Source organism: Takifugu flavidus, chromosome 10 (genome assembly GCF_003711565.1).
Source record: "Takifugu flavidus isolate HTHZ2018 chromosome 10, ASM371156v2, whole genome shotgun sequence".
Lineage (NCBI taxonomy): Eukaryota > Metazoa > Chordata > Actinopteri > Tetraodontiformes > Tetraodontidae > Takifugu > Takifugu flavidus.
The window spans coordinates 13,742,602-13,759,061 of NC_079529.1; the positions used below are offsets into that span (position 1 = coordinate 13,742,602).

Sequence of the window (16,460 nt, forward strand, 5' to 3'; positions counted from 1 at the left end):
CGTGGCTGATAGATAGGCTACAGTGTGAACTGAGTGGAGAGAGAAGATAACCTCTGGAACAAAGCCTTGTGGGTATCTGCTGACGGAGTATTAGCAGCAGGGCATGTCATGATCTGGAGCTCTCAGTGTGGCTCCCGGTGAGGTGCTGACAGAAGTAAACAGACTTAAAAACTACTGATCGGCGAGCTTTACTTTTAAAGTGTGTTTACTTTTATTCACATCTCTGTGACCTTTCATGCTCTGTTTTAGGATCAACTCTGGAGTGTAATATGGGCCCGTTGTAACAGAAAGAGTGTCTTCCAAGGCAGAATTAGTCCTTGAACTGCAATGTCGTCAGGGAAGTGGCGCACTGGCGCCCCTTGTGGCGGGAGGGGGTTGCACAAGTGAAACCGCATCACCGGGTAACCTGCTGACCTGCTGTGGGAAACTTTTCATTGCTACCCATCCATCCATCCATCCATCCATCCATCCATCCATCCATCCATCCATCCATCATCCATCCATCCATCCATCCATCCATCATCCATCCATCCATCCATCATTCCATCCATCCATCATTCCATCCATTCGTAGATCTACTGGGGCTCCTGGTGTCTAGTGCAGCAGTTGTTTTTCTTTCTTTCTTTCTGCTGGTGGTGGAAGGAGTGTGAGCGGGAGAGAGAGAACTATGAAAGACTGTGCAAAACACATTTTTCCTATTCTATCCTTTTTTTGTGAGTGTGAATGTTTGTTTTATTGTGTTTTTCGTAGTTTTATTTTAGTTGGCGGCCGACCGCGTGCGGCCGTCATGGCGGCGAATGCCAACTTGACCGCGTTGAGCAGGAGGCACGGGGTGAAAGTGGGAGCGGGCTCCATGCTCAGTGTGGAGGAGCTTGATCTGGCTGTGATCTGGCTTGATCTTAAAAGTAGAGATGGAGTCAGCTTCCCGTACCTGGACAGGGAGCTGGTTCCATAGCAGGGGGGCCTGGTAGCTAAATGCTCGGCCCCCCATTCTATTCCTAGAGACTCTGGGGACCACAAGTAGACCAGCATTCTGAGAGCGGAGCGGTCTATTGGGCTGATAAGGTATCACTAGCTCCTCCAGGTAGGATGGAGCGAGGCCTCTGAGGACCTTGTAGGTCAAAAGAAGGGTTTTAAAAATTCTTCTAAATTTAACGGGTGAGGAATGGGTGAGACAGGTGAGCTGGTGAGGCAGGAGACACGAGAGACTTGGGTCAAACAGGTGAACAGCGTGTAGCGGTAGGTGAAGTGCGGCGGGTGACAGCTGAGCGTGGGGTGCCAGGGATAGAGGCTGGCGAGCTGGGTGGGGGAGGAATGAGCACAGGTGAGCTGGGGGAGGGAGGTGCGGGTACAAATGAGGGCAGCGGGGGGGTGTCTGAATGGTGGCCTGTTCCCGCAAAGCGCCGAAGGAAGCAGAGAAATGTCAGGAAGGACAGTGAAGAGAAAAAAGCTGGGTGGCCGCTGCCACAGACAGTGACCAGGAGTACACGTCTGACGGCAGTGAACTGTCAAACACGGTGGCGGACAGTGAGAGGGATCACTTGTACCCCCCCAAGTACGATCAAGACTTTTCTTACACAGACTAAAGCCAGCCATTAGATAAAACACAGGGCTGCGCGGGACCTCACTGACCCTGAGATCTTCCGGCTGAAGAAGCACATGGGCAAAGCCAGGAAACAGCTCAGAGAACTGTCCAACAGGAGCACCAGCTTGTAGGCGAACCCGTGGGAAGGGATGGAGCCCCCCCCCATCCCGCTGGAGCCTGTGTGACGAGCCACCACCGTTTCCCTCTGTAGGATGGATCCTGCGATGTCGGCCCAGTGCCCGTTTCTGCTTCCGGGCGAGAGACAGTATTTCGTGTGTACAGTGAGTGTGAGAGACTCACTGTACTTTGAATGTCGTAAAAGGCGCTTTCGAATCAATTGCACATTTCAATTGCAAACGCCTTGTGGAGTGACTGTTTTTGTTGTTTCAATTTATTTTATTGCCAGTACTGCACTGTAAAAAAAAATCCCGTTGTTTTTACGGTAAAACGCTGGCAGCTGTGGTTACCAGAAATGTTCTGTAAAAAATACAGTACTAATGTAAATCACTTTACAGATCAACTGGTAAATCATACCAATATTCAATGTATAATTAATTATGGTAGGTGTAAATTTTAATGATTTTTTCAGTACAATGATGCTGAATTCTATGTTAAATTTACAGGGATTCAATTTAGAATCAACATTAACTACACGTGAATTGTACTGAAATGATTAACAGGGTGTGTAATTTGTATATAAAGCATTTGTGTAAAAATCCAAACTCTTTCTTTCTTCGTCCTGTTAAATGTCCCACACGTCTGGCTGCCTGTCAGCTGCATGACTCAGGGCCAGACGGAAGAACATGACCATCAGGATGACATCAGATCTGAAAGGGACTCCTGTCCTTCGTTGGATTGTCCAGAGCTTCTGCTGCCCTCGCCAAGCACTGCCTCCCACCATCCTGTCCAGTTTGAGACATCGGTACAATTCATATTGAAGAGTGAATCACTGAGATGAGATAAGCAGCCTTGTGAATTAGCAGCACTTTTTAATCTGTTATGTTAGGATGAAAAAGCTTGTAGAAAAAATAGGATTTTTAAAGATCATCCAGACCAATTGCAGCCTCCTGCTGTTGCAGATAAAAGACAAATACGCAACACACATCTCACCAAGCTTCGCAGCAGAACTTGAAGCCCTGCCTAGCAAACATGCTAGGTGTGGTGATGGTGCTTTAAGCCTCTAGTACTTCAGCCAAACCTAAACTCGCTGCGTACTGACTGTTTTTCTTGCGCTGATCACGTGGTTTCTTTCTTTGCTATTACATCACCGTCATATCGGCTCTTCTTCCCTCCCCGCGAGCTACACCCTTAGTGGTTGCACAAGCGTCCATTGGGTTTAAAAGTAAGTGCGTTCACAGCCCTTAACAGTGTAAAGTAAGTAAAAAAGACGAAGATATGGGAATTGTTACAAAGATATAAGCGGTCTGTCAGCACCCAGTGCCTGGGAACATGCTGTATGTGTTCATTTATGGGTTTTTCTACATGCTAGCAAAGTGCTCCACATTATAAACTGTCTTTTAATATTTATTGAAGATGGATGAGGGTGATAGGGACGATAACTCCAATAATTCAGCTGATGGATCAGGTTAGTCAGGAATCCATTATAACTCTGAGCCTTTTTCATTCATAACCAGCGGCCGAATCCCACCAGCAGTCATTTCCCATCTCCCAGACTGTCTGGATGACTGATCGAGGTTGTGATTGCCTGCTCTCTCCCAAACACACCGCCGCCGCAGACGTCCGCGCCGGCACATACATCTCGGGAGGCCTCCAGCTCCGAGCTGCAGCGCTGCGTAAACGGAGTCGTCGGCGTTAGAATTGGGCCGATTCCTCACGAACCTCGTCTGCACGCGGAAGCCCGCGAACGTCAGGCTGAAGCTGCCGTTCAATCCATCAGCAAAGCAGCTGCTGCACTGATGCAGACGCAGAGGGGAAATGGACATTTGATGATCTGCAGTGACCAAATGGAAGGGAGCCCCCGCCGTCATCTCTGGAGGCCACGTTTCATGTGCAGAGCAGCTCCGCGCTCTCCTTCCTGATGCCTGAGTGGACGCTTTGTGTCTTTTTGAGACAAGATCATTGATATTTCAAAAGTTTCCATCTCATTTTAAACCTGTTTTCTTGTAATATCACTTTCTTCTTAAATAAGAGTTGACTTTTCGGTGTGGAGCGATTCGCTTTTTCTTGCTGTGCGACGAGCCCAACGCTCCACTGACGATCGTAAGTAGATAAGAAGGAGGATCATTTCTAATCAGAAGGCTTCAAGATGAATTTCAAACAGAAGGCCATTGTTGAGGGGCTCTTCGATCCTCAGCGTTACGTTTGTTCTCGCCGCTGAGTTCTTTCTGCTTGTCTTGGACAGAAAACCGAAATCAATGGTGAAAATGCTTCACACGATCCGTTTTCAGGGCTCAATTGGAGCGCAGCAATTTTCCCCAAATGACTCTGAACAATCTAACGTCTGCAACCGCACATCTTCTCCAACCAATCATAAGCAAATATGCAAGGCGCCGCGTGGAAATTGATTGTCCTCTTTCTTCTCTTGCGTGCTCCTCAAATAAATAAATAAATATAAAACCACGACGCGCTGATCGATCCTGTCAACTAAGTACACCTCTCGTCAATGTCTCCGGCTCCACAATGGAGACTCAGTGCTCGGGGAGCCATTAGTTATGGCCAACCGGCCAGACGAGGCATTGATTGCAGGTCACTTGTAAATGCAACAGCAATCACTTCGCTGAGAGTAAAATAGAGCAGAAAGTGCCGTCCTATTTGAATGTGGTTCCAGCCCAAAAGGGTTCACTGAAATTACTTCATAATCTACTGCGCGGAGGCCGGAGTCCCTTTCACTCCAGCTCCAAGCTGATAAAAAGGAGTTGTTTGGGACTCACTTTTGTACTTGTTTTCTTGAGTCTGGTGCTGGTTGCTGCACATGACCCTCGTTTGCTTACAAAGCTGAATGACGGCCACAGCTCAGCGTCGTTCAGACAAGACTCCTTATCACCTGACAGGCCTCTGTCACCCCACTGGGTCATGGTTTCCTCTCCTCTCCTCTCCTCTCCTCTCCTCTCCTCTCCTCTCCTCTCCTCTCCTCTCCTCTCTCCTCTCCTCTCCTCTCCTCTCCTCTCCCCTCCCCTTTGATTGTATAAGACGCTATATAAATAAAGATTGATTTGATTAAAACTTGACCTATCAGTTTTAACTTCTGCCATTTTAAATCTTTTGAGGTTGTCAAGTTTAAAAGCTTGCTTTTATACACTGAAAGTCCTTTTTTAGGAATTCAGCCACTCTGAGGAAATGCAGACTTGGTCTGGAGCTTGGTTATTATTTTTTGCTATTTGCTGATGCAGGAACTGGTTTGGGCTGGTCCTGGTGGAGCTCACTGTGGACCCACACTTCCAGCCCGCGTGGGTCTGTGGGCATCTGAAGCACCATCCCTCCATCTCTGTTGTGATTGGTGACCGTTCTTGTGATCTTGTTGACTTGGTTTCCATGCCGATGATCTGCAGATCGACCCACCGGTGATCTGATATGTATTTTACATATATTTAGTTAGATGTCAATTGGTTATGAGAGTTTACTGGAAAAACTCTCATCCTGTGGCGGTGAGTTGTTCATACTGCTAATAAATCTCCACATATGTCACATGAGCTGCCCCAACAGCACCATCTAGCAAAACTGGGTGCATCCTATTCACAGCAAATTATGCCGTCAGTTATGTACATAAATAGTGCTCATCGTCACCCAAGGATGTGTGCATTTATGTATATATACGCAAATAACGTGTATTCCAATATTTGTCTTTGTAAATATTTATCTACACTTCCAAGGATGTAACCATCAAATATAAATGTACAAAATCTTCAATGCGAGATTTCGTTCAGCCACTCAGCACACACCTACATCACCAGTTTTTACTGGAAACCCTCAAGACTCAAATATTTCCCCATTATGACCCTGAGGAGTTAAATCGTGGAGGTACCCAGCAGGAGCTACTTTCTTTAAATAGTTCCCGGAATTTGTGGAGAATTTCACTAGTATGAGAGAATGAATTCGCAATAAAGCAATATAATTTCACAGAAACAGGTCATGCGGACGTGGATTTTTGTCATATTACTAAAGCAGTGAAATTTAAAAAAAAAGAAAAGGCTAAATTTGAGCATCTGAGCCTGCCTAGTGTGTGCAGCAGGACAGGAGGAGGCTCAGTCCATGGAGAAGAATAAAGAATAAAATGGTGACTGTGTAGCTAAAAGCTAATCCACCAAAATCACTGCTTCAAATGCTAAAAGCTAGCATCAAAATGAAAAGACACTTTTAAATCCTTTTTGAACTCTTTCTCCTCTCCTCCTCTTCCAGGTGAGGAGCTCCTGCCAGAGACTGACCACAGCAGTCAGCCTGGGAGAGCACAGACCCCCGTCTCTCCATAGAGGGCACCCACAGACTCAGAATGCCTTGTTTGCTTGAGCTGTGTACATTTTGTGTTTGAAAGAGCAGCAAGTCAATGAATCTGGATAATGCGCGAGCCGGGCCGCATAACTCACGTTGATAGTCCTTACATTGTGCCAAGAAGCGATAAATCTGCACTGGGAGACATGAATATGCAGCGACAGTCAGTCTGGCTTGTTCGTGCTTGCATGCCCCCTGATGCACAGTTTATTCCTCTGCCCCGTCCCAAGCAGAAAAATAAAACCAATGAGCCGCGGCGCTGTCTCATCACCAGCACAAAGAATTGTAGCAAAGCATTTCCCAGAATAAGCTCAGGAACTGTAAATCATTAGCATATGTGTCATTCACACATCTATCTATCTATCTATCTATCTATCTATCTATCTATCTATCTATCTATCTATCTATCTATCTATCTATCTATCTATCTATCTATCTATCTATCTATCTATCTATCTATCTATCTATCTATCTATCTATCTATCTATCTATCTATCAGAAACTCACTTTTATTTCCTCTGCAGTGGTGAGCCATGAGCAGCTCTTCTCCCCTCTGTGACCGTGGAACCTGCAGCCTGTGTTTGACGGCTCTTTCTATCTTTATATGAAATGAAGAGGGAACAGATATGCACCAGGCAGTTGGGGTGGGGGGGATTAATGCACTCATTGACACAGACAGCCTCGGGAAATACTGATAAGAAGACTGATTTGTCAGGATCCAAATCCTCAACTGGCATTTCCCCCCCATGTAATAAAAACATTTAAAAAAAATAACACCTCATAATCCTGCAAGCGCACGTGTGTATTTGAGTGTGTGTGGTGGTGGTGGGGGGGGGTCTTTTGTTGCTTGAGGCAAAGGGTAAAAATGTAATTTGTGCCCGTTCAGTAAATAAAGGACAAATCCAGATTCCCGCGACTCCTCGGGGCAGCGCAATCTAAATATGAGGCGCGATGAAATTAAAGGATAATAAAAGGGAAGAGCGGGCGGAAAGGTAGAGAACCCGATCAGCGGTCCGATCCCTCTCAGCGCCACAAAGAAGTTCTTGGACACAGTTGACAAGTATGCGTAACGACGCGTGCCTCTAGTGGCACCGTTGGAGGAGGGTCGTCAGACGCACGCAGATGCGCGGCTTTCTGCACTACATTTCCTCCCAACATCGACTGGAGAACAAATAAACGTCCGCGTAGGGAGGTTTCGGAACAAATTTGGACTTAAAAAACCCAACAAAACCCCCCAAACCGTTCGATTATCGGTTTGTGCGCAACTGGAGAGGAGGAGCGGCGGATCCAATCGTCTCATTTTACTGTTGAAACAGTTTTCAAGAGGCGGTTGAAGGATTTCTGTGATTAAACTGCACCGTGATTTCTCCTTCCGCATCTCTGGACTGCGTTTGAAATCCCCCAACGGTCATTCTCGTCCCCCTTTTTTTTTCCGCCTTTCGGGGGACAGGATCGTTCGAGGCGACCCAAAGTTCCGCAGGCGCAGTTCTCCTCATTCACAAAGGCGCGGGAAGTCAGGCTCGGCTGTTGCTCTGGCACTTGTCAGCAGACAGATAGCATCGGCTGTAGGAGGGGATTCAGAGACTCCTGCGGGGTGATTGTAGCAGCCTGCGTTCGCAGGTGTTAACACCGATCCGCTTGTGAGGGACCCGAGGTGCTTCATCTTGATCAAGCCGCTCTCAGACTTGAAACAGAACAAAAAAAAAAAGAGAAAAGAAATGTTTGACCAAGTACAATGAGCGCACATCTGACGCAGACGTCAAAACCCATAGATGGTCCGTCGAATTCAGTGTTGAGGAGCGAATTTGAGTCGTCTTTGGAATTTTAAAAGAAAAAGTGGATCCAGCGACTTTGCAACCATGCGAAATACTTGGCTGCCTCGCCGGACTGCGATTTGGGAATACTGGACCTCGTTGATTGCGTGCCTCTTTTGGATTCAGCGCTCCAGTGGGATGCCCCACGTTATCAGAATAGGTGAGTGCAAACACGCGCGCACGCACACGCGGCCGTCTGCTTTCACCTTGACCCCGCTCCCCTCGGTTCGTGTCAGTGCGGTCGGTGATGCGTGCGTCCGCAGCGGTAGCGGCTGTTTTTAGGACTAAAACCAGAGTCGCCCCCCACCCCCCCTCACCCGTTCATGTGAGAATTTCCACTTTTGGTGAAACGACGGTGACAAATCAGACAGCTGCGCGTTTCTGCGGACCCTTGTCTGCACAATCGAAGGTCTCCTCTCCTCTCATGCATCGAATGTGCGCGTTTGGTGTGACCTCTGCGCACCCTGCTTCCTCTGGTCCTTCAGCCAGCATGTTGGTTAACTTCCTTCCCCCTCACTTTCTAATGTAGTTGTGCTTCATGCTGTCATAAGAAAGAGGAGAAAATGAATTTAAGATGCTAGTACAGTTGGGAAGTTGCACCAGATGTTGCAAGTTGGGGATAAAGTAAAGTTGGACCCCAAAATTTCAGCCCCCACATGGAGAAAAAAGATTCCAGAGAAAAGAAAAGGATTGAGGGTCCTCCACAAAAGAGGGAGGAAGCAGACACTGTCCGGCTTGTCTGCTTCCAATCTCACACCGAAGAATAACGTGAGAAAAGTCATTTCTGGAGGCTGGCGCGGCGTGATGAAACGTTCTTCGCCGCCAACAGACAGGAACAGGACGGAGATCAATACGGTTTTTGTCATGAGGCAAAATCGTTTCTGACATTTGGCGGAGTGCCACGCAGGACAATTACTCCAAATGGCATCGGCTCTCATTAACATAGCAGGGCAGCAGCGGAGGAGAGAACAGCCGGGAGGGGAGAGCGTCCAAACGGAGCTCTTTGTCTTTGGGGTTTCAAAAATAAATACAAATAAAATATCTATATATATGGGTTCAAGTGGATGGATTAGAAAAACACTATACACTCTATTACCTGTGGAAAATACCTGTTTGTGTAGTTTTAGTGTGCATGAGTGTGTGTGTTTGTGGAAGGGGGGTGAATTTAAATATGGAGAACATCATTGTAAAAGAGGGTCTGAACAGAAGGTGAAAGCCTCCCAGAGTGCAGGACAACAGGATGTGCTGACTGGGCGTCGGGAGCAGCTGTCCTGCAGGCCCAGCGTGCACCTGTGACTGACTGACTGCTGCGTCCCGTGGACACGCCGCGCCTCCGACGCCACTCGCAAATGCTGCACAGCGTCCTCTAAAAGCTCTGCTTCTGCTGATTTCGAACCAAATTATTTGAACAAAAGGACGTTTAGAAAAGAAAACTGGCGGCAGCTCAAAGGAAAACCTGAAATAGACGTGACAGCCTTTGTTTGTTTTTTCTTTTTAAATGTCAAAAGTGCTGAGACAAATTTACCCTGAAATGCTGCCCCAGTAGCACTGTTGCTTTTTATAGAATCTATCATTGCTTGTGGTGAAGGAGACATTTGTCTTTGGTGTGTGTGTGTGTGTGTTCTTGAGATTGTATTTTCAGCAAAATGAAGCGAAGAAGAGGAACATTGAAGAGAAGGTTACTGAACTTACCTGAATATGAAAGGAGGAAGAGGATAAAGACAAATTCTAAAGGCTGCTGTGTTTGTGTGATCTTCTGAGAGGTTTTACAGTGCGGCTTGTATGAGGTGTGTTTATGTATCTGATTTTTTTTCTGCTTACAAAGCTGCAGCCTCTTTAAAATAACTACAAACCCACCATCACGTTGCATAAAATAGCAGCTGCAGATTTATTTGCCTTTGGCCGCCGTGGTTCTGCATGTAAATGTGTTTGTGTGCATTGGTCCGGGCCTTTTCTCTTGTAATAGGACGTCAGTGTTGACGGTGTTTTGATCTGTTTATTGATGACCGCTGTTTGAGTGGTGTTGTCGGGAAGGCTTGTTTCCTTTGTTGACGCCCACCCGTGCACACCTCGTCTGATTCTGCCGTCTCGGGCAGCTAGCTTAAAGCCGACAGAGGGCTCTGTTGCAGAGGGGGGCGGTGGTCGGCTCTCAGCTCTGTCACCGACACAAAAATAAGCAGCGAGAAATCATCGCGGCGTTTGATCACTGTCTGCGGCGTCTCTGCTGGCGGTTAGTGGCCAGCGCCGTCCTCCAAGTATGTCGTCTGGGTAATGGTGGGCATCCAAGGTAGAGTTGTTGTCATTGATTTTAGCGCTTCTGCAGCGACGTCGGGGCCAGATGGTCGCGCCGTCTCATTCTGCAGCTTCCTGCTTTTCAGTTGAGGGGGATGAAAGACGGCCCCGCTTCATTCGCCCTCTTTGTGATTCTCTGTAGACGCATCTACCTGCTTTCTGTCATTTCCTTTCTTTGCCGCCTGTTTGACAGCCTCCTCCTGGGGGCCATTTCTGCTGATAAAGTCTTCTCATAATAAATAGCATACAGGTATCCTTCGTCTTGCAATCCCGGCCAACGTGGAATGGATTCGCTCACGTGCATAGCTAAGCCGTAAATTCACGACTGGATCCATTTTCCTTTTGATGTGTTTTCGTGCTCCCCTTAAGTGAAAATACTTAAAAATCGTCATCCTGCGAGTCCCTGTTACGGCGTTCGGTCATGACAGATGATTATACATTTTTTCTTTCATCAGCGGATTGATGAAAGTAATTCATCACTTGTTGTCTCCTCTCTGCTCGCACTCAGCAAGGTTATTCACTGCCTGACAGGGATTTATTGAATAATCGATTGCTTTATCTGCCTAATACTTAAAACACTTAATCAGTGCCAGTTAATCAATCTACCTCATGATTTCGTGTTGATTTCATTTCCGTAGCTCCTCGCTCACCCCCGACAGCGCCTGATCCCACGGTCTGTATGTTAAAGCTCCCCAGGAGCCAACACGGCGGTCTTACCATAACAACAAAACGTGTGGAGGCTCAAATACAAGACGAGACATGACGAGGTGCAAAAAGTAACTGGGAGAAGCTGGAGTTCGCGGTCTGCAACCGACACGACCACATCCGAGGCCCAGCCGGAGAGAGGAAGGCATTTCCAGGAGATGAAGTCTGCAAGGAAACTATAGAAAGTGCTCTCTCCCCGACGTCCTCCTCGCCGGGGTTTGTGCAAATGTCTCAACTCGAAATGACTCAGGCATATTTCAAGAGACCGCGGAAAGCTCCGGTGGTACTTTGCAATTCTACTTTGAACAAAGTAGGAAACCCAAAGGGCTGCTTGGATTGAGAATCACCCACAAGGGGGTGGTGGAGCTGGCAGAGAGAAGAGAAGAGGTTTAAAAAAGATTTTGGGGATAAAAACAGGAGGGGGGGATAAATACGAGACGGGATGTTGCGCTATCAAATTAAGGCGGCCATCAGCTGCTGAGTGCAAATGAATTTTTCATTTTGATCTAAATTTAATCTCCCCAGACTGAGAGGGGGAGCTGATGGTGGAGGTTCGGGTCCTGGGAGTTGTTGTGGTGAATACGAACAAAGGCTGGTGGAGGTCACAGAAGAATGGGATACAACGAGCGACTCCTTTGAAGCGTAATTCCATTATCTGTCCGCCAAGGCAGAGATCGAAGGAGGAAGGAGGGGGCACGGCGGTAGTTTTTACCTGCGCTAGCATGCGTAAAGATGGGGAAAAGCCCCGCAGAGGTCCGGATTTCTGCCTACCCTCTTTAAGCATCTGGAGCTTTGGACACACATGCTATGGACGACAACAGACCGTCCAAAACATATGTCTGGTTTCTCTGGGCCTCTTGTACACAATCCAATTCCATTGTCTCTGTCATCACACTCGCACCTCGTCATTAGCTCCAATCTCGCTGATGAGAAGCGGCAGATGTTCGTTTTGTCGAGCAGCGGGGCCCATCCCTGAACGTGCTCTCTCCTGTACTCGCTCTGTGGTGCCGTTTGTTTGCTTTCGAGGGAAACGTTCCACCTTCACGAATAAACGGGCCCTCAGCACGTAGTGGAGCATTTCTGAAGCTCTGAGCCTGTTATTGAGTTCAGGCCATAAAGCTCGTCAGCACCTCTGTTCAAGGTAACGCTCATCAAATACATGTTGATTTCTCCGACAGGGCATAATAAATACAAAATATATTTATAAGGAGGCCTTTAAGTGCACTTCAAGGACCATGTATGTGCTCCCTGATCATCCAATAATCCAAGGCTCTAGGGGCTAATAGAGCAGGTCTTCCAGTAAAACCCTCCAATAACCTAATCCTTTGACACAGCAGGGAAGCGTTCCTGCTCCAGCTATCTTAGCCTAGCCGCTGCTAGCACAGCAGATGGTGTTTTCATATTGTACAAAGTGGGTGCTCAGCAAGCAAAAGGTCTTGATGGAAGCATATGCTTCTGATGCCTATTGAACAAAATAAGGTGCTGAGTTCCATATGGCTTTAAATGTCAGCTTTTCACCCGGCAACACCGGGAAATTACCTGGCTCGCTGCGGATGCCGAGTGGGATTCAGAAATGATGATATTATTAATTATCGTCGTTCATATTAAATATCATGTCTATGAGAGGTAGGTAACGTGAATAATCTGCTTTGGCTATTCACAAAAATGGCAGATTTTTTTTTCTCACTTTCCGTAACTGATGACATCATATATTAGATACGCCAGCTTGATTGATGTGGTCCACGTTCTGCTTAAGTCCCCACGCGGGGCCCCGGCTGACTCCGAGTCATTCTAATGCGACGCGTGCTTCTGGGATTGACAGTAGCTTGAAATTCCTGCTATGTCAATGTTGGCCGTTTCTCCCTGAATGTTTCTGAACTGAGGCAATGAATCAAATTTCATGCTCCAGCCATTCGTCTTTATTATGTGCCCTTGTCCTTTCCATTTGACTCTCCCACCTCAGCGGTCCTCGAGGCTCCGCTGGAGACGGCAAACACCACCAGGAGAGCTCCATCACCATCACCACGGTGGTGGTGGCAGCAGTTCACACCCGCTTCATTAGCGTGGAATTTTGCGATTACTTGCCGTTCGTCCTTGCTTCTCGGCTGCGGCCGCTCCGGTGCAGACGCATGGACCACAGGCGCGGCGAGGGCAGAGAGCGGCCCTGAAAGAGCGAGGGCGGCTACGCAGATGACGCTGGGGGGACTTTTATTTAGCCTCTTAATTAGCTCGAACCTTTTGATCCAAATTTTAAATCCCTGCTACGTGGTGCTGCCGCCACCTTTTATGTGTCGCCCCGAGCTGGATAAGACTCTGCTTTATTTCACCGCCTTTCAACCACCTGCCGTTCACTGGAGCAGCATTAGATTTGCTTTTACCTTATCCCTTCCCAGGCGCTCCGTGTAAACGCGGTCACCTCCAACACCACAGGCGCATATTGTTACATGCGCACTCGATGCGCACGGTCCAACCACGCGACCTTTCCTTGTCATTGTCGGCAGTTGTCGGCGGATGTATCGGCTAAGGTTTAAAACCTATTTAACTTTGGCTGAAGACGGTGAATGGAGGCCGACACTGGTTCATTCTGCCCTATTAATCAAGCCCCAATTGTTATAAATGTCAGGTCTCGGTTGTGTGATTCCCCTAAATTGCTATTCCATGACTGTAGGCAGCTGAAAGTGCGTATTTAGGGTAGAGAGGGAGAGAAAGAAAGAGAGGAAGTGTGAGTATTTGCATGACAAGGGAGTGTATAAGGGAAGATGGCGTAGAGCCCCCGGAGCATTAGGGTAGAGCAGGAGTTGCTAATCAACTGTGAGATTTCCCCTTGGAGAGGAGGAACAGATAAGACAAACCTCTTCAGGCCAAAACTGCTACAAATGATCGCCAAAAATATGAACGTGTGTAGCTGGGACTAGAGGTATTTCCTTTCAACACCCCCACTTCTCCTAGCTCAGCCTAACAAATGCGACGGGCGGGAGAGCACAAGACTCGGGGCTTACCTCGGTAGCCTGTGCTCATCCCTCCACTGATGGATAGCCAGGAGGTGGAAAGCCAATGTCAATTTAGTTAACACAGCCAATACCCAGAAGATTCCACTCAGCACTCAGTCTGTGTGCAGGCCAGACAATATGGGATGGTCTCCCCTGTCTCAGCAAATGCTTTACTGGCTGATGATGTACCGTCCAGGTTCTCCCCCAGAGAGCACTGCGGTTATCCGCAAACAGCTCCCTCGTGTCTCATCTGCAGGCGGCTCGTCTGCATGTGACCAACAGTAGACGTATGAAACTAGGCAGATATCATCATCGACGGAGCGGGAGCTAATGCGCACGAGATGAGTGGCCACTAGATGATCATACGAGCTGGTGTTATTTTGTCACCACATACAAAACACTTTCTTTGAAGATCAATTCTCCATCAGAAGTTCGTGTATCATCCGGGTTGGTTTCAGTGCAACAGAAATGACATTTACACGAGCCTTGACTCAGGCTAAGGTACACCGCTGATGTTAGCGCCGGACTCAAGAGTCCTTTTAATGAGAGAGCGCTAAATAAACATGCATACATGCAATTAATGCTGCAATGATAACTTAAAGCAGAAAGACATCAAAACTAGACACCATAAAATTAGTTATTGATCCTAATGATACTGTAGGTATGTTTTTCAAGCATTTCGAAACCGAGCTCTGTTCTTTAACCCCTAAAGCTGTGGCTTTTATTTTGAGTCTCCACTTCAGAATCTAAGCACCGCTGCTAATTAGTTTTTAACAAAAGCAAAACAATAACATGAAATTGCCTGTATCACTGTGATCTTCAGTCATGAAATGGCTATTATCTAAACTGCATGAAAGGAATGCTGCCGCAATTATTTGCTAATTTGGCGAGAATGTTTTAAAAGAAACTGCACGGCTGCCATTCCAGACACAAATACTATAATCACCTCAGGTCTTCTTGTGCTTCCATAATGCACATGTACATTATGTATCGTTATAAGACTTTTCATGGTAAAATGTGCAGGGGAAGGTCATCTGGGGATCTGCAAGAGTTGAGCTGCCGTCTTGACTCCTGTTAAATGGGATTATGGCTGTAGAAGTACAACTTGCAAACAACAGAGTGTGATGTCAGTGTAAAGGTCACTGTCACAAACCGTGCGAGACAAGGAAGGACACGCATCTACTTACCGGGTACCTTTAAGCAGAACATCTTCCATTACAGCATTTTCTTGTCGCTCGTGAATTTTTGATTCACGAGTTGCTACTTGGATACATTTTCGACTGTCAGACAACTATTTAGGTAATTGGCATCAAGCCGCACGGCCTCAAAGAATTGACGTGGTTAACGGCCGCTGCTCAGTGTTTCACTACACAAAGATCTCCAATCTGCCACAGTGATTAGACCCGTTCTCGCCATGTAGAATAGAACTAAACTTACAGTAAAATAGCCACATAACCAATGTGTCCATATCTTAGGGTAGTTCTAAAGAAACTGGCTTTAATAATAACATCTTAACACATGTGCAGTGAGCACCTCGTACCTTTAGGAAATGGCCAAATGAGGGTGTTTGTAATTCCCAAAAAAACATTATTACATTGTTGTAGTTTGACAAAACCAATATTACCATTAAATAAACAGTTATTTGTGCTGACAGTTTACAAACAAAATTATCACTTAAGAAGACAACTGCCATTTTAGCTTAACTGACGGCTAGCCAAAAAGGAATGCCGCGTAAAAGAATTGATTGTTTACTTGGGGGGGTCGGTTTGACGCACACTAAGACAAAAATGGAAATTTCTCAGTAGAGCAGAATTTAATTATCTGAGATGCTCTTGTGATGTGCGCGTCCCTTGTTCCCAGCATGGAGCAAAAATCAGAGAGTTAACCACACATAGTGTTGTTTAAGCTTCCTCCCCCTGCTGCCGCGTCCTTCAGATGTCGGACAGTCAACAGGGCCTGTGAATGGATTGCTAGTCCGGCTCGCTGAGGTTCAGACAGACGAAAAAAGTTTGTCATCGATCGACGAAGGCGTCGAGGTTCCAAGTGGAGCCTGTTAGCATTAGCTACCCCTGGAACCACTCTCATACTTGTAACAAAGGGCAGGAGGCGGCATCATGCCGTGCTGCGGTGCTTCTGGGAAATGGGATCAAGAAGCCCGACTTCTGTAACAGCTTTCACGCCCTTTCATTCCAGATCCCGTAGTCCGTGTGCTGCTCCCATCTTGATAAAGTCCTGTCGAATTTGGAATCGCAGTGCACGTGCAAAAGTTTCTGATTGCACTCACAAGCCACCTCTGACTCCATGCAGTGCTTTCCAGGCAACCGTGCATGCCGATTTAAGAGTCAACATTGGTGGGGGGAGGTGAAAATAGCAGCACATAAAAATGGCCTGGTGATTGCATTCCTCCCAGCGTGGTGATGAAGGACTTGAGTGAGCGTTCTCTTCATGCCCCTCCTTGGTGGTTGATTAGCTGTGCAGCCCTGGAGCTCCGGTGACATACCAGCTCATCAGACTCCGCTCAGCCTTACAGGGACCCCTGTGATTGCACAGTGCTTCATAATTGTCTCCCATTCTGTTTCTGCCACCTTATCTCCATGTCAGAGAATTCACAGCGTAGTTGACAGTTGC

At 47.1% G+C, this 16,460-nt stretch overlaps 1 protein-coding gene across 1 annotated transcript in view; it reads left to right on the forward strand.

Annotated features, from left to right (window-relative positions):
• Positions 1-7,083: 7,083 nt before the first annotated feature.
• The window catches only part of grik3 (glutamate ionotropic receptor kainate type subunit 3), a 70,581-nt gene continuing 61,204 nt past the window's right edge, over positions 7,084-16,460 (forward strand). Inside the window, exon 1 of the mRNA XM_057045176.1 lies at positions 7,084-8,005. Coding sequence (XP_056901156.1) covers positions 7,891-8,005 — 115 coding nt within the window. The 5' untranslated portion in view covers positions 7,084-7,890. The remainder of the gene's footprint in view (positions 8,006-16,460) is intronic.